The sequence below is a fragment of the Zingiber officinale genome, chromosome 4B, assembly GCF_018446385.1.
Source record: "Zingiber officinale cultivar Zhangliang chromosome 4B, Zo_v1.1, whole genome shotgun sequence".
NCBI classification, from domain to species: Eukaryota; Viridiplantae; Streptophyta; class Magnoliopsida; order Zingiberales; family Zingiberaceae; genus Zingiber; species Zingiber officinale.
This window is the reverse complement of record NC_055993.1, coordinates 8961858-8986292: the sequence shown is the minus strand read 5'-3', so window position 1 is coordinate 8986292 and position 24435 is coordinate 8961858. Positions and strand designations below refer to the sequence as shown.

The 24435-nt window shown below is 39.8% G+C and overlaps 1 protein-coding gene across 1 annotated transcript; it reads left to right on the top strand.

The window, feature by feature from the left end:
• Positions 1 to 1293: 1293 nt before the first annotated feature.
• Positions 1294 to 2897, top strand: LOC121977364 (thiol protease SEN102-like). Its single transcript, XM_042529950.1, has 4 exons — positions 1294 to 1770; positions 1855 to 2087; positions 2179 to 2319; positions 2448 to 2897. Exons 1-4 carry the CDS (start codon positions 1323 to 1325, stop codon positions 2700 to 2702), a joined length of 1077 nt encoding a protein of 358 aa, XP_042385884.1. The 5' UTR covers positions 1294 to 1322; the 3' UTR covers positions 2703 to 2897.
• Positions 2898 to 24435: the final 21538 nt, after the last annotated feature.

Below are 24435 nucleotides of genomic sequence, written 5' to 3'. Positions count from 1 at the left end.
AAATATATGTACTTGTTATTATATTAGGATTAATAGCATACACTTCCTTAATAACTAAGGTCTAATTCTTTTATTAAGTTAGTACAAAAAGAACTTACCTAAAATGGTCCTACTCAATACACTTAGAGTGTACCAGTGTAATTTATTAATCAAGATAAACTAATATTTAATGACACTACGACTATTCTGATGGTTTGTTCCTTTCCATCTTAATCGTGAGCAACTGTTTATAATTTATGAAGAACCGATAACATGATCTTCTGTGTGTGACACCACACACCATGTTGTCTACTATATAAATTAATTGAACAATTATATTTAACAAATAAATGCAGATATTGACTAATGTGATTCTTTTATTTCAAAAATAAATGTTTACAAAAGCTAGACTTTTAGTATACACTCTAACAGCGCCACCAGACGCTGGGTTAATTCTATGCCTTGTCTTTGAAAATCCTCAATCCTTATGCTACGATCATGATGCGAGACTTACTCATTCGAAATCGCCCATTACGATCACAACTGCGACAACTCGTCATTGAAACTGACAAAGTTTCATCAAGTAAATGTTAAGGCTCTAATATCAATAACGCTGGACAGAATAACTATTATTTTGGAGGTGAAAGTTTAGAGAGGAATTATATAGAAGATAAAAAAATCGTCAAACGTAGAGAATCCGTCTCTAGGTTTAACCGAGATAATTTGATTCATAAAAAAAATAATTCTTAAATCAACTAAATAATTATTTAAATATACAAAAAAAATTTAAAATGTAAAAAATGGAAAAAATCTTAACAGGAAAAAAAAAATCTTCGGGACTGAAAAGACTTTAAAAGGAGTTTTAATTTGTTTTTTTTTAGCCTAACCATTATGAAATCAACCCGAATAAAATTATAACGTCTAAAAGATCGTGTCCTCCACTATCAACTACGATATATTGCACAAATGTAAACGATGAGCACGTCGCATCAACTGAATTTAGTTTTCCTTGTAGTGCACACCACAACATGCTAAAGGGACGAAAAATGATAAAGAATTTAAAATGGCTTGTAGTTTATTTAGCGAAGAATTGATAACTTGTGTTAGTGAACAACAATATCATCATCATCCTCAATTTTTGTTATTTTTTACATCTTTGATCAGTTCAACCACGACGACGCAATGCAAGACGATATTTTACAGATACAACCAGAAAAACCGGTTAGCCTAGAGGTTGACCGGTTCAGCCCCGGTCCAATTTACTTCATACTGCCTCTCTATAAATATCTCGGTTTGAAGGTTGCAATTGATAGGAAATAGCAAAAGCATAATAATCAGTTAAAATGGGGAGGAAGGTGCTATTGGTGGCCATGCTTCTTGCAGTGGCCTTCACCGTGTCTCGATGCATTCCCTTCACCGAGGAAGATTTGTCGACCGAGGACAGCCTGTGGGCGCTCTATGAGCGATGGCGCAGCCACCACACGGTGGCGCGGGATCTCGAGGAGAAGCGCCGGCGTTTCAACGTGTTCAAGCACAACGTCAAGTTCATCCACGAGTTCAACAAGAAGGACGAGCCGTACAAGCTCAGGCTCAACGCCTTCGCGGACTTGACCAACCAGGAGTTCCGTGGCTTCTACGCCGGCTCCAAGATCGAGCACCACCAGATCCGGCGAGGGGAGAAGCCGGAGGGGGAGTTCAAGCACGGCCACGTCGATCTCCACAAACTCCCTGCGTCGGTGGATTGGAGGACCCAGGGCGCAGTTACACCCGTCAAAGATCAAGGCCAATGCGGTAAACACACACAGTAGCTAGATCGATCGATCAATTAGTTATTTCTTTTCGCATGCATATTTAATTTAATTTGTTAATTTCCAGGGAGTTGTTGGGCATTTTCGACGGTCGTTGCTGTTGAGGGTATAAATCAAATCGCGAGCAGAAAGTTGATATCGTTATCTGAGCAAGAGCTTGTGGATTGCGATACGGGCAACAGTGGATGCGACGGAGGGTTGATGGATAATGCATTTGAATTCATCAAAAATGTTGGAGGCATAACTACAGAGGCTACGTACCCTTACACAGCACAGCAAGGACCCTGCAGTGCCTCTAAGGTTTAATTATACGTGATATTATTTTTATATATGATACTTCTCAATCGAGATTAAGAAACTAATTGTATTGTTTATTTTTTCATAAATATAGGTGAATAATCCCGTTGTGACAATTGATGGATATGAAGATGTTCCATCAAACAATGAGAATGCTCTTCAACAAGCTGTGGCAAATCAACCTGTATCAGTCGCTATTGATGCAGGTGATCAAGCCTTCCAGTTCTATTCTGAGGTAGGTTTAGAATTTATATAATGATAATTAACTATGTAGGAAGTAGGTTGATGGCAATTAACATTAGTGCACTAGAATTGATTAGTGAGGATTATAATAATATTTGTGCTTAATGTTATGTTTTATAGGGGGTCTTTACGGGACCTTGTGGCACGAGCTTAGATCATGGAGTTGCGGTTGTTGGATATGGAGTAACACAAGATGGAACTAAATATTGGATAGTGAAGAATTCATGGGGGACAAGTTGGGGAGAGCAAGGCTACATAAGGATGAAACGTGGAATCCCAAACAGAAGAGGAACATGTGGTATTGCCATGTCAGCTTCCTATCCCATCAAAACATCACCCAACCCTAGCAATGAATCAGCCAAGGATGAACTCTAGGAGCATAAACATAGTTATGTTGTTGTCCAACGATGGTGTTGTATTGTCTTTACTTTGCAATCTCTATTTTGCAATGTCTTGTTGTGTTCTTATTGCACTTAGATGAATGGCTATGTTTCTTAATAAATACGCATGTAGATTAAGTTATCAATGAAAGCTTGTGGTGTTTTATGAAGTCAACATGATTCAAATTAACATGCCTTGACACATGGCCACGCGCTTAAGTGGCAGTAGAGGGATAAGATGTCACAATTACATGACAAAGTCACCGCAGGCTAGCATTTCTGTGTGTGTATATATATATATATACACAGAAATGTAACTTTTATCCTCGCGTCTTATATATATTGCATATATGGGATTATATATACATATCGTCATATATATATATATATATATATATAGGGTTGCTTCGGCTCCTGGAAAGGTCTTGATCACAGGTGGCTACCTCATCTTGGAGAGGCCAAATGCTGGCATAGTTTTCACCACCACCGCTCGCTTCTATGCCATCGTCAAACCGCTGTACGACGATATCAAACCTGATAGTTGGGTCTGGGTGAGTGGTGCCTTTCCTTTTGTTCTTCGATCACATTATCATATGATGCAAGTGAAAAAGATCTATCCTTGATTCGCCAATGGGATTTTTTCGGTGAATAAGTAGAAAAGAAAATCTAAACTTGAAAATATCGATCGGTCCAGAGATCGATCAGGAAGGCAGTCCGCACCGATACCGCAGCATAAGCACCGCAGGCTAGCATTTCTCTCTCTCTCTCTCTCTCTATATATATATATATATATATATATATATATATATGATACGACAGATATAAATGACAGATCAAAAAGGTTAATTTTCTAATCGACATGGAAGTCAAAATCAAGCGCATCAAGTCCGTAAGAGATGTTAACAAATTGAAATTTTAATGAGGAGGATCTTATAAAATCATACAGAAACTTGTATCAGGCGCTTATTACCTCCAAGAAGCAGAAGGGAGAAAACTCGAACCGTCTTGGAGTGATAATCATTTGCAACCATATAGAACTTAACAAATATTCTTGTAAGTCATTTATGTATTTTGTTTGAACATTGTTAATACAAATAACAAAGAAAGTGCAGAAAGATATATACTCTTCTTTGAATCAAAAGTGAAGAAGATATATACTCTTCTTTGAATCATAACAGTCGATCGGGGACCCTAAGGAGTGGACCGACTTGACTTTCTTAGGGGGAACCGGAGATTTTAAACCTCCATAACAGTCGATCAGGAACCCTAAAGAGTGAACGGCCTGGCTTCCTTAGGGGGAACTGAAGACTTTAAACCTCTATAACAGTTAATCGGGGATCCTAAGGAGTGACCGGCCTAGCTTCCTCAGGGGGAACCGGAGACTTTAAACTTCTATAGCAGTCGATCGGAGACCCTAAGGAGTGACCGGTCTAGCTTCCTTAGGGGGAATCAGAGACTTTAAACCTCCATAGCGTCGATCGGGGACCCTAAGGAGTGACTGGTCTGGCTTCCTTAGAGGGAATCGGAGACTTTAAACCTCCATAATAATCGATCAGGGACCCTGAGGAGTGACCGGCTTGACTTCCTTAGGGGGAATCGGAGACTTTAAACCTCCATAGCAGTCTATCGGGGACCTTAAGGAGTGACCGACCTAGCTTCCTTAGGGGGAACTGGAGACTTTAAACCTCCATAACAATTGATCAGAGACCCTAAGGAGTGACCGACCTGGCTTCCTTAGGGAGAACCGGAGACTTTAAACCTCCATAGCAGTCGATCGGGGACCCTAAGTAGTGACCGACCTGACTTCCTTAGGGGGAACCAGAGATTTTAAACCTCCATAATAGTCGATCGGGGACCCTAAGAAGTGACCGGCATGACTTCCTTAGGGGGGACTGGAGACTTTAATCCTTCTCTAAGATCAACCATGGGTTTTGGCATAAACAGTACTTATTGATATTCAATTTCGTTTGAGCGTACAAATTTGACCGGTCCTCTATACAGTCAGGAAAGCCCGAAGGAACATTTACATAGCAGATATTCAATTTCGCTCGGGCGTACAAATCTGACCGATCCTCTATACAGTCGGGAAAGCCCGAAGGAACATTTACATAGCAGATATTCAATTTCGCTCGGGAATACAAATCCGACCGGTCCTCTATACAGTCAGGAAAGCCTGAAGGAACATTTACATAGCAGATATTCAATTTCTCTCGGACGTACAAATCCGACCGATCCTCTATACAGGCGGGAAAGCCTAGAGGAGCACATATATAGCAGATAGTTAATTTCACCTGGGTATATAAATCCAACTAGTCCATGGGACAAGTCAGAAATGCTTCATATATAAGTAAGGAACTTAACTTATCATACGAACTTGGAGATCATCGGAAAAAAGTTCATTCATAACTAGGAGGTCTACTTCCTCTTATTATAATTTCTTCTATAGGATTTCTCTACATATGGTTAACATATTGAGAAAGTTTGTTTATACAAACGATTGGGTGGTTCTGAAGATAAGGAAATCACACAAGGGAAAGCAGGTAAGTGTGAATTTTCATTAACATTTTATAAACAACAAATAGTATACATCATTTATGAAATTGTGAGAAAATGCAAATACAAAATTCTAAGTCTACTCAAATTTGCTTAAAAGATCTTTTGGGAGTCTCGGTTGAGTCGACGACGATCTATAAACAAGGGAGGAGGGACTTCAGATAGACAACCCCCCTCTCTCAGTTGTTAGATTACTCCTTCAACAGAGTGAGTAAGAGTTCCTACAATTCATCTAGTATACTCCTCACCAAATTTAGGAGAATTTAAATAGGCTCTGCGCCTGCTGTGCCAGCGCTCTTCCTCGCCTTCCTTATATGTTTGAAATTCGGACTGTAGGCTATCTTTTTCCCCTTGTAAAGTAATTTTCTCTGCCTTAGCCTCCGCTATTTATCTTAGGAGTGAGCTTATTTGTGAGTCTTGGGCTCGCAATCTTTCTTGTTGTTGGAATAGGGTAAAGTCTTTGGAGACCAATTCTGGGGCTAACTCAAGAGACCCCAAACCATACGATTGTTGTAACTGGTTCAGCAGAGTGGTTTTGTGAGCCATATCCGAGAGAGATTTGTCTTTTAGAGCCCTTTCAACCCTAAGTGTAGAATTAAACCCCTTTAATTACAGCTCTAAGTTTCTTTTTTCCTCCTCTCGGGATTATAGCATTTGACGGGTGTCTTATAGAGCATTTTCTAAATTAGCAGTGAACTCAGCTTGTGACTTTATTTTATCTTATAGTTGAATGAGTTCGTTGTTGGGGAGGTTGGAGGCAGCTTGCAATTCCTCCACTTTATCTTTTAGATTTTGGTTAGTCCTCTCCAAATCTACAACTAGTTTTCCCAAATGTAGGCTTGAAGCATATAGCTGGATAGAATAATAGTAGGGTTACATTTTGTAAGTAAGGAATGAGGAAATTAAAATCAAAAGCTTACTGCAGTGGCTTGACGATTGTAGTCGTCGGCACACTCAGATAAGGTGCTTCTTCTCATATGCTCCTGAGATTGTAGCCAAGATTCAGCCAGTCCTCCCTTTAGTTGCAGTAATCCATACGAAGCAGGGGTAGAAGTTTGGCCAAGCTAGAACGGTAATCCATAGCCTTGTTGGAATAAGATGGAAGGGCGAGGGGAACGTGTAAAGGGTGAAGAAGAGGAAGGAGGATGTTCAGAGGCTTGTAAATAGGGGTTAGGATATGGGAGGCTCACTAATGGAGAATCCTGTTCAACGGGTGCTATAATAGACCCGGAAGTAATTGATCTCCTACAAGGAGTTCTTTTAGCACGAGACCTAGTGGAAGAGGAAGGTAAAGCGGGGAGAAGGGGTAATGAATCCGCAGGAGCAGTGTAACCTCCTCCAGTAAAGAAGCAGCTGGAGGAGTAATAAGAGACATAAGAATGAGAAGTCCTGGTCTCATCATATTTAATGCAAAATGGGAATAAACATGTGTAGGAGGAGCAATTTATTTATCTCTAGAGTGGGAGATTTTGGAAGAAATAATAGGAACTTGCTCAAAATTAACTATAGTGTGTGAAAGGGGACAAGGAGCTGAGGAACGAGGTCTTCGACATTTCACCACAAAGGGACCCTCTTGGTCTGAAGGGCTTGAGGGTTCAGATGGAGGTAGTAGGCTAAGAGAAGAAGAGGGCTGATTAAGATGGTGATCTCTCAATAATTCTTTACTCATTCTAGTTAAGGTCGCCTTGGTCAAGTGAGCATTCTTGTACATAAGGGCAGGAAGGATATCATCGGCTGAAGAAAAAAGAGAAATTTATGTTAGGAATAACACAATAATGGTTCAAAACATGAGTAAGAAAAATAATCTTACCAAAGGAAACATCCAAGGTTGTGTCTGCTGTGCTAAGACCAAAAGAGAATAATAAGTCTTCGGCTATTAGGGCAGGTAAGTTGAATTTTGTGTCCTTTAATTTTCCCATTGAAGAACGAAGAATAAGATCTTCTAAGATATTTCCCAATTGAGGGATGGGGGAAAGATCCTGATGCCAAGTTATTGGGTATGGAGGTGAAGAAGGAAGAGGCATAAAGAAAAACTTGTCTCGCCATTCTCCCCTTGAGGAGGAATTCTATAGAACAGGGTAGTTTTAGAGCATGATTGAAACTTAAAAATACTATCTTCCACTCGGTGAGGAACAAAAAAGTGATGGAAAAGTCAAGCAGATAAGGAAAAATCTAGTAAACGGAAAACAACGACAAAATCAACCATGATAGAAAATGATTGGGGTATAAGTTGATTTAGGGGGAGGTCAAAATATCTACTAATGTCAACAAAGAAAGGATGAATGGAAAACCTAAAATCACATAGAACTTGTTCTCAGAAAATCGCCACATTTTCTGGAGGAGGAAGATGAGGACAATCTCTAGGGGTAAGAAAGGCTATGTATGAAGGGAAGTTGTAATTCCATTGAAGCTCATAGGCTTCCACTGTGGAAAACTCGGAAGGGCACTGGGTGTACCATTCATTGAGGGTCGACATTGTTAACAGAATGAGGTAGGAAGAACAAGAATAGTTAGCAAAAAGCGGAGAACAAAAGATATACGAACTAGAGGAAGAAAACGAAGTGTTAGGGATTTTTCCTCTCGTGTCCCTTTAAAAGCCTTGGTAGGGTATCAAAAAAGGCGTTTTAAGTAGAAACGTTGGATTGAGATGATAAGAAAAGTGGGACTGAAGAGGAGTCGTTGGATGGATTAGTTATACAGCGGATACAATAAAATAGGTACACACAAACATTATAGGCAGGCGTGTCACCAATAAGAAAAAAGTATGGGTAGACGATACAAAAAGTTATTGATCATGTCCGAAGGCTGAATCAACGGACGCTGGGCACGGGATGCTCTCCGACTGCTGACGTGGATCTTCGACTGGTGGCACGAAGCGACGCTCAAGTCAGGTAAGCAAGTGGTGGAAAAAGTAGCTTCAAAGATGTTCCACACGTACCTCCGGCGAAATATGAGGCTCTTTATATAGAGCGGTGAAAGAGCTTATGCACGTCCACCGAGGCGTATACGTGTCTGCAGCCCATACCTCGGTATGTACCTGTCAGAGAGCTTACCTGACACCATACTGCTATAGTCCAAGCATGTCTTCGATGGGACAAGAGAACACCTAGCCGTCAGACTAGGAGTATGGTCTAGCCCTAGGACTTCCTGCCCAGGCCGGTCGGGATCCCTATCCGGTCGGCCACTTGGCCTTTTGACTCCAGCGTGGCATGGACCCCTCAGAATGGGGGTCCACTGTTCTAACCGCCGGATCACTTGCCTCCCCCTCAGCTATTCACCGGTCGGCCTGCCCAAGCCGGTCGGGATCCCTATCCGGTCGACCACTTGGCCTTTTGACTCCAGCGTGGCATGGACCCCTCAGAATGGGGGTCCACTGTTCTAACCGCCGGATCAGTTATATTCCCAAGATACTAGAATCATGATTGAAGTTAAGCTTAAAAAATTCAGAGAGCCCGAAAGAAATTTCTTGTAGTACTAGCCAATCAAAATTCCAAGTTAGTTTAATATATATATATATATATAGGGTCGGCCGAGTATTAAGTTTAGAGAAAACCAAGACATAAACATAAATTCGATCAGTCACTAAAGGCTAGCCGAACGTTAAGGATGAAGTTGAGCATAAATGTAAGCTCAACCAGTTATCAAAGGTCGGTCAAATATCAAGTGTAAATGAAATCAAATATAAAACTGAGCCTGCTCGATTGAAAAAAGTCAAATGAAAATGATTATCAAAGAAACAGAAACAAAGAGTGACATCAATTAGAATATCTTAAAAGATAAGAAATTGTTCTTCAATACAAAAATATCCTGATTTACAATTAAAATAACTTGGGAAACAAGTCGGGAGGTATTTCAGCAAGTAGTTCCCGACGATCTAAGAAGTTGGGTGGTGGGTCAGAAACCAAGTGGTCTTGCTTCTTCAATTGTTTCGCACCCCCCTTAGCTCCCTTGGTGAAGGCTTTGATAATGGAGGCAGTGATAGGAGCATTAAATTCAGGAGATTCTAACATTTCCCTTTTTCTCCTTTCGAATCTATCATCTTCACCCGCCATGTATTCTGTCAAAGCATCTTAAGAAGTTTTCAACTCAGACTCTTTAGAAGAAAGCTCTGCTTTAATTGTAGTTAAGGATGAACTTAGGGAAGTTAACTCGAAATTCTTAGATTCCATAGCAGAATCCTTAGTAGCTAATTCAAGAGTGTGAACATCCTTTTACACTTGTAGCTGAGATAACAACTGAGCATTTTCAGTAGCATATGTATCCACTTTGGATGTCAGTTCAGTGCAAAGAAGGGTCTCTGTCTTAGCTTGAGATTCAAAATCTTTTGCAGAAACTTTCCATTTGCTTGAATTTGCGAGTTCTACCTCAAGAAGCCTACGAGTTTCTTGTAATTGGCGGGATAACTCTTCAGAGGTGTGAGAGGAGAATGCTCCAGAAGCTTGCTGTTTTAGCTTGGCAACTTCTTGGGATAGATCATATAGGTGTCAGACTATATTCATACTGATAATCCACCACTTTTAAAAAGTTATTATTAGAATGCATCAATGAGAAAACAGAAGGGTGAAGGGCACATTACCTTAGTTTTCTCAAAATAAAACCTGTCAACCCAGTCAATAGAAGTAAGCTTCTCCAGTCTTTTACAAACTTCTGCTCAAACTGTCGTTAAAAAACCCCCCCCCCCCCCCCCCCCCCAATAATATAGGGAGGGTAGGACCAGATGTGGAAGATGATGATAAAGAGCCATGGAGAGAAGGAGGAAAAAAAAGAAGAACCCTGAGTTACTGAGGTTGGTAGGGGAGTTGGCTCTGAAAAAATCATTATAAATTCAGGGTTAGAACTAGCACTAGGAAGAGGGGGATCTTCCGGTAATTGAGAAGGGGAAGAAGCAAGTATAGGATACAAAGAGGAGAGGGTAGGCTCCGGAGAAGAAGAGGGAATATCCCCTGCGGGTATCTCCTCAGAGGTAGAGATAACTCGTTTCTTAGACTGGGGCGCTAATGTTAACCGACGTCTGGGGCATTTTCTCATAAGAATAGCCCCAGGTACCTATTCTGGTATCTCCCGAGGGGTATCTTTTGAAGGTATGCTGGTGGATGCTTCCCTAAAAGTGGTTTGAGAGCTAGAAGCGAGTGTTGGTTGAACTGAAGGCTCAGGTAAAGAAGCACCAGAGGCTTGGGTTGATGCGATATTAAGTTCAGCTCTGAGCTCTTGTTCCTTAGCTAGTACTTCCTCTTCTTCTAGGCAAATCTCCTTATTAACCAAAGTTCTGAAGAAAGTATCCACTGCAACAAACAAAAAAGTATTTTAGTTAGTAAAGGAGGGATAGTTAGAAGTTTGAAACTTACCAAAGGAATATTGTAGGCTCTTTTGAACATGGCTCAAGCCAAAAAGATATAAGAGATCACCGTGTATCCATTGGTAAATATAAAAGCAGTGGCCTAGCAGTTTACTAGAGTATTCAGAGAAAGATGGTTGTTGATGAAGCTCCCTTATGTCAAGGAGAGGAGGAAGGGAAGATTACCATTTAGAAGACCACGCGACAGGGCTAGGAAATTTGACAAAGAAAAAACACGATTTTCAACCCTTGATGGATGAAGGCATTTCTTCAAAGAACACCATCTTCGGGCGATATTAAAAAAGAAATACCCCTGGCTCTGATTTTTTGGGGTAGGAAAATATGAAAAAATTTTGAGGAGTAAGAGGTATAGTGAAGAGGCGAAATACCATATATAATCCACATAGATATTTGAAGGTGTTTGGGGCAAATTTTTATAGAGGAATGCCAAAATATTGACTTATATCTATCAAGAATGTAGGAATGGGAAAGCGTAAGCCTGCGGTTAGTTGATCTTTAAAAAAGATAAAACAGTCATCAGGAGGAAGACAAGGATGAGCTTCAGGTTGTGGGACCCTAATACGGTATTCTTTAGGGATTCCATACAATGCACAAATGGAAGCTCGATCGGTAGCGATAAAGGAAGAACAAATTTGAGAATACCAAGGCAGCAAAAATTCTTCAACCATGAGAGAAAACAAAAACATTCAAGGAGTAAATGACTTACTGAGTCCTTAAGGGGAAAAGGTCACAGAAGAAGACCAAAGAGGATGAAGGAGCGCGAGTTGTTGAAAGAAGTTGGAAAAGAAAATCGCCAAGGAGTAACTGGAGGAAGACGAAGGGTAAAAGGTGAAAAAAGGTTTAGGGTTTTAGGGCGATATTGTAGGACCGTTAGATTCGATAGAGGGGGGGTGAATATCGATTCAAAAAAACACCGAGTATAAGCGCAGCGGAAAAGTAAATGAACACAGTTATTTTTTACTTCGTTCGGAGCCTGTGACGACTCCTACTCACTAGCAATTCGAATATAGTTACAAGATGAATACGAAATGCTAATGAAACAAAGTAATACCGACAAAGAAATAAACCAAAAACCGAAGGAGCACTTTGTCGAGCTTTGTCAGATCCAGTAAGCGTAGGAGTCGGTCAAGATTGATGATTGATTAAGCTGCCTGGGGCTTCTTTATATGTTGCTCGGCGCTGGATCCTTCCAGCGCCGGAATGTGACGGCACAAACCGTGATGCCCACGTGGCGACGACTGACCATTGGATATAATTTGCCTTGGGCGCCGGATTTGACCACTTTGTTCGAAAACTCCTTTTCGCAAAACAAAGTTAGTCCGAGGCAATATATAACGCAACATAGATTATTAGCACATTTTATAATAGTATGAATTAGCACAAGTTAGTATGACTTAGATTCCGTCTTTCCGAGACCGACCAGCTATCCGGTCAGCCCGTCGACCTAGCTGGACTTCGTGCCAGACATCCGGTCAGCCCGTCGACCTGTCTGGACTTCTCCTGCACACTCGATCAAAGTGTCAGATAACAACAAAACTAACTTAACCTATTTATCATTCATCAAAACCTGGGTTAAATCGTTAATGCTAACCGCACCAACAGATATAAGGATCGTCGTCAAAATAAAACGATTCAGCAAAGGAGAGCCATTGATCTGCCAAGGAGAATGTGTGATAAGACACGAGCGGAAAACATACTAAGGATTACTTAGAAAAAGGAGAAAAAAGGATACGTGGCGCTTGCCAAGGAAGAGGCATTTATGATGGATAAAACAAATCGAATCATATACGGAACCACCATATCTTTGAACATTCTCTGTCACGCCCCTAAAGGAGTCCCTATCGAAAAATTTCGACAGCATCTCCCCTGTACCGGTGACAATCTGAGGTATATATGTTGGAATGTATACTAAAAGTCTAGCTTTTTGTAAACATATATTTAGAAATAAGAATCACATTGGTCAATATCTACATTTATATGTTAAGTGTAATTGTTCAATTAATTTATATTGTAGATAACATAGTGAGTGGTGTCACACACAGAAGATCATATTATCAATTCCTTATAAATTATAAACAGTAGCTCACGACTGAGATGGAAAGGAACAAACCATTAGAATAGTCGTAGTATAATTAAGTATTAGTTTATCTTGACTAAATAAATTATACCAGTACACTATGAGTGTATAGAGCAGGACCATTTGAGGTAGTTTCTTTTTATACTGACTAAATAAAAGAACAATACCTCTGTTATTATGGAAGTGTGTGCTCTTAATCCTAATATAATAACAAGCACATATACTTAATATTTATTTCTTTGATTTATCAAAGGATGTGATTTAGTTCGATAAATCAATAGGCCGATAAGTTGAAAAATGATATTACTTATAGTGTGTATTGTTGATTATAGAAGGAAACGGTGTCCTAGTAATTTAGGTTGATAATGTCTCCAAGAGGAGCTCATAAGGATTGTCATGTTAAACCTTACAGGTGAACTTAGTCCGACATGATGATAAGATTGAGTGGTACTACTCTTAGACTAAGAAATTAATTAAAGTGAGTTGTCAGTAACTCATTTAATTAGTGGGCATTCGACATCTTAAACACAAGGAGATTAACATACTCATAATAAGGAGTCCAAAACATGTGCGGTAGTTCAATAATAATTCTTTAGTGGTATGAATTATTATTGATGAAATTAAGTTGGGTGTTCGGGGCGAACACGGGAAACTTAATTTCATCAGGAGATCAAAATCAATTCCTCCTCTCAGTTCCTATCGTAGCCTCTTATTTATAAAGTATTATACCCACCCTTACCCACCTTTATACCCATCCTAATGAGGTCGGCCAAGCTAGCTTGGAGCCCAAGCTAGGGGCCGGCCAAGACCAATAGGATGAGCCAAGTAGGTGGTCGGCCTATGCTTGGAGCCCAAGCATGGTGTGGCCGACCCTAAGAAAATTAAAAGGATTTTTATTTTTAAATTTTTCTTATATCGATTCCATGGTTTAAAAATAGAGTTTAAAATTTAAATCTTTCCTTTTATAGCTTTCTACAAAAGATTGAGAAAAGATTTGATCTCTTTCCTTATTTGTAGATTGAACGGAAGATTTTAATTTTGATAAAACTTTCCTTTTTTGTAACCATGTTCATGATTTAAAAAGAGGGTTTTAAAATTAAATATTTCATTTTATAAGTTTCTACAAAAAAATTAAGAAAATATTTGATATCTTTTCTTATTTGTAGATTGAAAGGAGATTTTAATTTTAAAGATAACTTTCCTTTTTAGAAATCATCCACATGTTTAAAAGAAAGATTTTAATTTATAAAATTTCCTTTTATAACCAACCATGAAGGGAAAATTTATTAGAGAAATTTTAATTTTAAAATTTCCGGAACAAATAAGGAAGTTTTAATTTTGTGTTTAAAACTTGCCTAATTTGGAGCTCTTTAGGTGGCCGGCCATGATATTTAAGAAATGGAAATTGATTTTAATCAATTAAATTTTCCTTTTCATGGCAAAGATAATAAGGAAGGTTTTATTTAATTTTTTCTTATTTGCCAAGACCAAGGATTATAAAAGAGGGGGTAGAGGTGCCTTCATGGCTAACAACTCTATTCTATTTTTCCTCCCTCTCTTCCTTGGTGGTGGTCGGCCATTGTTTCTAGCTCTTCTCCTCTTCTGTTCCTCGTTTGTGGTCGGCGGCATCAACACAAGAGGAGTCCTTGGTGGCCGGTTCAATCTAGGAGAAGGAGAGAAAGGAGGTTTTGTTTCTAGCATCCCTTGGAGCTTGATGGTGGTGGCCGAACCTCTACATCCTTGGAGGAGATTTGGTGGCCGAAACTTGGTGAAGAAGAAAGAAGGGCTTGGGTGGTTCTCATCTCGGTAGATCGTTGCCCACACAACGTCCAAGATAAGAAGAGGAATACGGTAGAAGATCAAAAGGTCGTTATATACAAAGAAAGGTATAACTAGTAATTATTTTCCGCACCATGCTAGTTTTCTTTGTATGAAGTCCAAACACAAGAGGTATATGATTCTAGAGTTTCGAATTTGTGATTCGAGTTTGTGTTTTTTTTATTTTTCGAATTTGTGATTCGATTGTTCTTTTTGGTTAAACCTAATGTTATTTTAGGAAATTAAATATTGAATTTCGTTAAGAGGTCTTGTTGAGGCAGTGGTGGATGCTCCTATACCCAAGAAGGTCATGTGCCTCGCCATGTTTGACCTGGGAGCCAATTTTCGAAATTAATATTTAATAGAATTTATAACATAGATGGATTTGGATCAATAGTGTTAAGTTCCGCTTGCGATCCAAATCTAAACCATTAAGAACAGATAAGTTAAATTTGGAATCAATAATGTTAAGTTCCGTCTGCGATTCCGAATTTAATTTCTAAAGAACACAATAGGTTGTTAGGAAAGGTTCGACACCTGTACAAAATTTTTATACAGTGGAACCGGTACGATCTTCTTAGGACCAACCAACAATATATACATACAAAATACATATATATATTCATGAGCCCACACGGCTGGAATATACATAAAATAGAAACAACATAACCACGTAATTTAATATACTCAGCCTACCTGGCTGAATAGCAATGAAAGAAATAAAATAATCACGCAGTATAATAATAGCCCACACGACTGTAAGTAAACGCAGCGAAAAACATAAAATAATACGAATGTAAGACCAACAATAACACTAACAAAAATACCTGCAATCACCAGACTTGACTCCAAAATTCAACATCGACTTATTGAAAAGCAAAATAAACAAAATTAACATACCACCCAAACGATAACAAAACCAAAAAGAAAACTATCCTCGAGTGTGACGTGGGACCGGTAGTCAGGACTCTCCAAGCATCCATGCCTCATCTACCTGTTACCTGGCGAAAGAAAACCAATTTGCGAGGTGGTGAGTATTGGAACTCAGTGGGTAAGGAAAGATAGTGCATAATATACAAATAGAAAATGAGCCAAGAGTATACAGTCTTAAAAGAAATAGCAGATACTAAAATAGAACCATAATAATTGCTCATACCTGAAACTATATCCTAGGCTAGGTATAGAAGGTCAGAAATAGTACTAATATGCTACAGTACTGCTCATAACTACAACGAAAATATGTAAGGTATATACAAACTTCCAACAAGTAGACCAAGGACTAAACACCTACAATGAGGGTATATCTCAACATAAGCAAGCATAGCAGCATAAGTGAGCAACAGTAGTAAGTAAGTAATAACAACATATGTAAATAGCAGCAGCCAAAGCAAGTATAACAACAGCGTATGCACGGATGGTCACTCCCGTCCACCTCTCTACACCATGACCTCTGTATGGTCGAGAGGTCGGGTCAGTGACAGACTGTACACCACTCCAGCTACCACTCTCTCAAGTGGCCGAGGGGATAGTTGCATAGTAGCTAACTAGCTACATCTGTGACGGGGGTCCCTGCTGCTCGCAACTCCAACTATCACTACCTATGAGTGACCGAGTGGAAGCACGACAGGATAGCGAAATCAACTCCAGCTACCACTCTCTCAAGTAGCCGAGGATGCGACCCTGGTCAATGACTCTCTCGACCGCAAGGGAGAATTGACTGTTGACATGCATGCCATAATATGATGCGCCAAATGCAACTGTCATCATACAAATATAAGCAGAAATTAGGTATGCTACATGAAGCCAGCATGCTCAATATAGTGCATAAACAAACAAAAGTCATCATACCAATATAAGTAAAAATTAGGTATGCTACATGAAGCCAGCATGCTCAATATAGTACATAAATAAACAACAGTCAAAGCATACAAACATGGTCTCTAGTATCTGCTACTTATCATAGACAACAACAAGAGACTGTATAGATATGGAAATGAGTTTCTCAAAGATCGAGTGGAAGTATCAAACGCAGGAAAAATAAGAGTGGAGTCAAGGTAAAATAATCCTTATACCAAAAATAACTCATGCACCAAGTTCAAAGGACTAAAGAGTCAAAGTAAGAAGTACCCGCCTTTACTTATCGATCGCATCAAAAATCTTACATCAATACGCTCGTTCCGAATCAACGTCCTGCATTAATCAATACATATATTTTATTTAACTAAATTTATATGAATTAAACAGCTAAATAAAATACCCAAACCTAATTAGGGAAAATCCTAATCGCCCATAGACTAACCTTAACTATATATAATCCACAGGTCAACTAAGGTTAGTTTCCTTAACCCTAATCGTTCCACCATTCGGATTTAAACCTATTAAACCCTAAACATCTTATACTCAAAATTAAATCTAGCTTGTAATCGAAATCTACCTCCACCACTTACCCACAACCAATCGTGGTATTGCTGAACTGAAATCGAAAAGTTTGACACTGGAGATTGGTGGCCCTGGTTTTTGGTTCCGCTCCCTGGACTGTCGGCAGACCTTCTTATCAATGTGGTCAATTAGCAAGGAGCTTGGATCAGCATGTGAAGATGACTACATGCAATAAATCAAAACCTACCCATACAAGAATTCAGATTGCTACCAAAATGAGACTAATAAGTCTTACCTAAATTCATATCTGTGGCTTCCTCTCTATTGAAAATCCATATCGACATAGGGAGGAGGGGTGAAATCGAAAGATGAGGCAACATCATCAAGTTAACAACGTCGCCTCCCCCACCGGAGCTGGTTGCTGTGTTGCTGGTGGTCTCGTGCGGATGGCCGACGACCATGGCGTTGGCATGGAAGCTAGGGCGCAACCTGCGACTTCTTGGGGCTGGGCGATTGGTGGAAACAGGAGGAAGAAAAGAAATCAACCAGCGAGGCATGGCTAGGGCACGGGTGCTCGCGGTCGAAGGAAATCAGAGGTAGAGATTACAATGGCCGACTCTCCTACGATCGACGGCTGGTGGCACGGCGTCGGGCGACGGCGACGTGTGGCACTGCGGCGAGACCGGGAGATGAGAGAGGAGAGTCGGCGATGGTGCGATCGCGAGGGAGGGAAGGAGGAGTTCGGCATTGTGAGTCAGGGCACGGGGAGGTGGTGGAGTTCGACGACAAGGAGGAAGAATAGGGCACGGGTAAGGATTAATAACCGGAATCGATTAATCAATTTAGGAAACTTATGTTTCCTTTTATAACTTAGGGTTAGTTTAATTAAAGCTAAGTTATTTCCTTAATCAATTCCTACTTAAATTGGATTCCTTAAACAGACTTTCCCCTGGCCCAATACTTATCCCCTTAACCTATGTCACTCGAGCTTCGAAAAATTCTCAGAAAATCTCTAAAAATTCCTAAAAATTCCGTTAAGATTATTACTCCAATAACCCTTATTATTTAATTTCCATATTTTACATTCTCTTTCCGTTGAAAGATCAATTACCAACGAGATCATTTTGAAAAATCACACAAATCTTAAAATGTAAGTAAATAAACAAAATTTATAAACAGTGAAGGAGCCTTGAATGATTGTAATCTCGACCGACCGTGTGTACAAAAGGGAAGTCTAAAGCTTGGTCGAACTCATATCCATTCGGGCATATGCATGAGACCCTCTATTTTAACCAAGAAACAATTGGTAAGGTAAATAGTATAGCCAAACATAAATATAAAACTTTATATTATCATTAGTAATTATAAAAACACAACCCTTAGGCTTTTGAAGATCTTCCATAGACAGATATAGCAGATAAATAGTTTTCTACTTGTCTTGTTCCCGGGAGCTACTAGATTGTTCCTTCCACTCCAAGTATGGACATGTAGTAGAATGACTCCCTGGACAAAGAGGAGAAGTTCGTCCTGTTCTCTTGCGCTTGTGTGATTCACCCTTCGAGGCCTGTGGCTAAGAAGCTATCTCTGATCTAATCTGATCTAACTCAACTTATAGAAATATACCTTAGCCTTCTGCTAGTCGTTGTTGTGATATCAGCAAACCGTCTACATGAACCTTCCTGGTTAGAATGATTATTTATTAAGCATATTGAGCTTTCAAATCATCCAACTCCTCAGTCTTTTGCTTTAAATCTAAATAAGCTTTCTCCCTCAAAGCCACTTCCGACCGAACTTGAGACTTAGCTGCTAGAAAACATACCTCTAGCTCTCTTTGATGTGAATGGTGTAGATCTAAGGCTTGCATAGCCTCAGCCAAAGACTTTTCCTTCTCGGATAATAGTTGATCCCAAAGGGGAAGATCCGAAGCCATAACTCTCAATAATATCTCTATAGGAAAGTAAAACAAGAAAGAGTCAAGGTTGATGTTGTAGAAGTTAGAATCACACCTCTATTTAAGTTAGTTTCAAGATATGTGTTGGGGTTGTCACGGGATCATTGTAGAGGGTGTCACGGGATCACTGTAGTAAATGTCAAAAGGACAAAAATAGATTTAGGTCTAGTCAGTCGGTTATACTTTCTTCGACTAGACTTGAAGGGGAGGCTAGTAATACGAGTTATGATAGATCGGTCGAGCGAGTGAAGGAGGAGTTTAGGTCAAGAGAGATATAAAAAGTATATAGCCGGTCGAATAAAGGTCGAGCGAGTACCCACATGCTCATATGTGCTCGGTCGGGCAGAGCCCGCCCGAGCATAAAGGCACTTAGCCTTATGTATAAGTCTCTGCGCAGTACTGGCTGACCACAGGCCGAGAGAGTACCCATGTGCTTATATATATTCGGCCGGGCAAAGTCCGCCCGAGCATAAAGGTATTTTGCCTTATATATAACCCTTAGCATATTATCGGTCGACCGTAGGCTAATCAAGCGCTCACGTGCTTATATATGCTTGGCCGGGCAAAGCCCGCCCGAGCATAGAGGCATTTGGCCTTATATTATTCTCAGCATATTACCGGCCGACCGTAGGCCGAGTGAGCGCCCACGTGCTTATATATGCTTGGTCGAGCAAAGCTCGCCTGAGCATAAAGGCATTTTGCCTTATATATAACTCTCAGCATATTACCGGCCGACCACAGACCGAATGAGCGCCCACGTGCATATATATGCTAGGCCGGGCAAAGCCCACCAGAGTATAAAAGTATTTTTCCTTATATATAACTCTCAGCATATTACCGGTTAATCGCAGGCCGAGCGAGCGCTCACGTGCTTATATATACTCGGCCGGGCAAAGCCTGCCCGAGCATAAAGGAATTTAGCCTTATATATAACTCTCAGCATATTACCGATCGATCGCAGGCCGAGTGAGTACCCACGTGCTCATATGTGCTCGGTCAGGTAGAGCCCGCCCGAGCATAAAGGCACTTACCCTTATGTATAAGTCTCTACGCAGTACCGACCGACCGCAAGCCGAGTGAGAACCCATGTGCTCATATATGTTCGGCCGAGTAGACCTCATCTGAGCATAAAGACATTTGGTCTTATATATTATTCTCAGCATATTACCGGCTGACTGGAGGCCGAGCTAACGCCCACATGCTCATATATGCTCAGCCGGGCAAATTCCGCCCGAGCATAAAGACATTTAGCCTTATATAAGATTCTTACCATATTACCGGCCGACTGCAGGTCGAGCGAGCACTCAGGTGCTCATATATGCTCGGCCAGGCAAAACCCACCCAAGCATAAAGGCACTTAGTCTTATGTATGATTCTCAACATAATATCGGCTTGAATGACCGACTGAGACATATTCAACAGGAGACATTCTTAACAATATATACGACCGGCTTGAACGATCGAACGAGACATATTCAGCAAGAAGCATTCTTAACAGTATATACGGCCGACTTGAACGATCGACTGAAACATATTCAGCAAGAAACATTCTGAACAGTATATATAGCCGGCTTGAATGACCGGCCGAGACATATTCAACAGGAGACATTCTTAACAATATATACAGTCGGCTTAAACGACCGGTCGAGACATATTCAGCAGGAAACATTCTTAACAGTATATACGGTTGGTTTGAATGATCGACCGAGATATATTCAACAAGAGGCATTCTTAATAGTATATATGGCTGGCTTGAACGATCGGCCAAAACATGCTTAGCAAAACATTTGACGGGAAATATCTTCTAGAAGCTTCTTCAATTATAATAACGTATCCCTATTATAAATACAAGTCATAAACAACAAAATGAGTACATTTGGGGTACATAAAAGATTCCTTAAAGGATTATTACACGAAATATAAAAGATGACTTCATCTCCTAACAAACCCTAACGAATCGGGGACCACTTCACGACTACGTAGGTCACGTGAGGTAGTATAAAAAGGGGATCCTCTCCGTTGGTGAGGTACGCAAGTTCTAGCATCTAAACTCTGTTTTCACTTCAGTTACTGTTCTTCTTCTTCTTCTTCCATCTGTGAGAGAAACTGACTTGAGCTTCGGAGGACCTAGCTAGGGATCTCCACCCCGGTATTAGGTCACTAATGCTTTGTTGACTAGTCTCATTGTGCGTAGGAGCGTTGAGGAATTTCTTCGAATCCTCGAAGTTCATTTTCATCGGAGGTTATCATCATTCATCGGAACCAGTGCTCATCTTCGTAGATTCCAAACAGGATCATTCAATAATACAATCTATAGTAAACTTCTACGCCTACAAACTAATGAAGTTCTATAAGAACTTCTGAGATATTCATGGTCTATGGAGTTTTTTTTATAAATTTCTCCTCAGATTTTGAATCCTTGTGGATGTTGTGATGCAGTCAAGGAAATTTTTGTCACTCTCATATCAAGTGTTTGTTGAATTGTTCCTGAGAACCCACTACGCCAATGGTGATCTTTAAATATGCACGTTGAATTGGCGAGGAAAGTTGACTGAGCATCACGATGAATATCAATTCTCTGTTGCGTCTGCGATCTAATACTCCAATTCCAAATTCGTAATTCTTCTCTTTTAATTTGTTCATCCCAATCTTTATACTTTATTTTTGAGCTTTGAATACTATAATTTTTTCTAAAATAAATTTAGTAGAGTCATTAATCTCAATGTTTGTGATTTTTTTCGATGTATGTGCAGGTAGAAGTTATTATCACAACTTAAAGATGTATGATAGTTCGACACCCCTTTATGGTGTAATGCTTCAGAAAGTAATATGATGTTTTAGTTATGATCATAGTTAAGAACTATTAAGGAGATTTTTTTGAAATATCTTCTGGATCACTCCTAATTATTTTTTGGCGATTCTGTTTTCAATATGTACACTCTCCATTAATACTAAGTAATTCGGGTATTTTGACTATTTCCTTTATTTTTTGAAAAATGACTTTAATAATTTAAGAAAATCCTTACATGTTGCAGGGATTTACGCCTCAAGATTTGACCCTAGATCTCATGAGGTAAACCAACAATCATTTACCAACTCAGTTAAGTCTGTGGGGGCAAAATGATTAACTAAGTTGAGAAGTCCAATATCACTTAGTTGCAAGTCGTCTATTTGAAGGAAATATCATTATAAATACATCGTAGTTGGAAATTAAACCATGAGTACTTGGAAGATAATTGAGCGCCTTTATCACCATAGCCCCGTGGGCTTTTAATAATTTGATTCATGATATGATAACTAGGAGTCCAAGTATATAATATGGGATCTTATTGATTCAGAATAAATTTGAATTATTGTCTTTGTTATCCATGTATCTAGCTAATTATCATGCTCAAACGCATAGATCACTCTTTATGATCATGAATTATCCAACTACTATTCTTTGAAACGATCAGATCTTTCTTTTGATTAGCTCGTGCTTTTACTCGTTCAAATTATTACCATTAATTTTAAAATTCATTTATTTATCCTCCAAGTTGTCAAGTCCACATCTACAAAACTATTTATATACTTGCACTTAAATGCTCGACCGCGCCAATATGAAAGCATGTTGTTGTTTTATTGCACTTGTGACACTTTTAAGATGGTAAATATTTATATCTTAATTATACTTATATATTGTATACAAATCTTTAAAACTGGTCACTTGCGTCTACTAAACTAATGCACCTATTTTTGTAAACTAATGAATTTTGGAAAATAAAACTTGTGTACCTACAATCTTATGTACTAGATAATAAAATTGGTGCATTGACATCTATTGACCTAATAAGCGTTTGTAACAATTGATGGATATCGAGATATGTTCTTGTTGGATTGTAGCGAATCGTAGCGAGTACACAGCGGAAATAGAAAGTAATGCTAACACAGACCAATTTTACTTGATTCGGAGCCTTTGTCGACTCCTACTCCAAGGCCCGCACTCGTTAAGTGTTTTCATTGGACAATCACTGATAGTTCGTAAATAGAATTACAATATCAAGTACAAGAACTATTAAAAGATAATACCGACAATAATAAGAAAGAACACTTGAATCGCAGGTCGTCGGAAGAGCTTCGCAGCGTCGTAGGAGCACAGCAGAGCAGGGAGTAGAAGATCTTGTTCTCTGAGTTATTGTTGGAGCTCCACCGTTGACCCTCCTTATATAGGAGGCTCGGGGTGTCTGGAACCTTCAGGGCGCCTCGACCATGACGTAGTCGACCCAACTAGGAGGCTCCACGTGGCGGCGACGCGAAGATGATAGAATTTGCCTCCGGGCGCCTGGGTACCTCCCGGGCGCTCGGACCCAAGTTTTCCAGCAAACTCCTTCCTGCAAGAAAAACTTTAATCCGAGGCAATTATACCCTGCAACACAGATTGTTAGAAAAATAGTAATTAGATTTCGTCTCTCTAAGACCGGAATCTAGTCAAGATCTCGACTTAGAGTTCCGAGATGGTTCTAAGTCGGATCGGTTCCTAAGTTCGCTTCCCGAGAACGCGTCCTCACAGTCACTCCCCTCCAGTGACTTACCTCCACTTACCTGTCAGACATTCGGTCAACCCTTCGACCCGTCTGTACTTCGTGCCAGATATCTGGTCAGCCCGTCGACCTAGCTGGGCTTCGTGTCAAACATCCGGTCAGCCCATTGACCCGTTTGGACTTCGTGCCAGCTATCCGGTCGGCCCGTCGGCCTAGCTGAGCTTCGTGTAAGACATCCGGTCAGCCCGTCGATCTGTCTGGACTTCTCCTGCACACTCGATCAGAGTGTTATATCACAAACAAAACTAATTTAATCTATTTGTCATTCATCAAAACCTGGATTAGACCATTAATACTAACCATATCAACAGTTCTGTCAAATAATGCATGAGAATTATGCCTTTTGGTACATCAACCAGTGTTGGTCGCCATTGATGTAAGTGCTCTAGCCTTCCAATTCTACTCTACTCTGAGGTAGGTATATGAATCTTGTAAATAAGTTTCAAGAATTTTATTGATGATCATACAGTTCACACTTGCAGACCCACCACTACACATTCGAGGACTCGAGCTATTTATAGTGAATATATAAATTTGTCAAAGTGTGAACTAATTGTTCAACTTTGTTTTTGATGGAGTAGCTATATGGTGGGGAAGTTGGACAACAAGACAATAGAAAGATACTTTACAGATATGCTCATTTGACTTCATAAGAAATGCATCAAGAAGAAAATAAAATAGGTAACCCTATTTTCAATATTATTCTTAGAACAAAAACTATCTGAAAACTTAAATTAAATGCAATAATAAAGTGTTTTAGTTTTTTTGAGACGTTGGCACAGCTTTATCCATAATCTTTCAGTTTCCCTGCTTTGAACTTCAACTCCCAAGCCTTTGTAATTTACTAGCAGCCCTTTCAACTCCCCAACCTTTGATCCAAGTCCCTAGACTTTGGTGATCTGCCCTTCATCATCCTCTCAGGGTGAGAAAGAACTCAACTCAAAGTTTAGTTCGTTTTCTCCATGATAAGAGTCAAATCACGAACATTTAATGTCCGATGAGTATGCTATATGT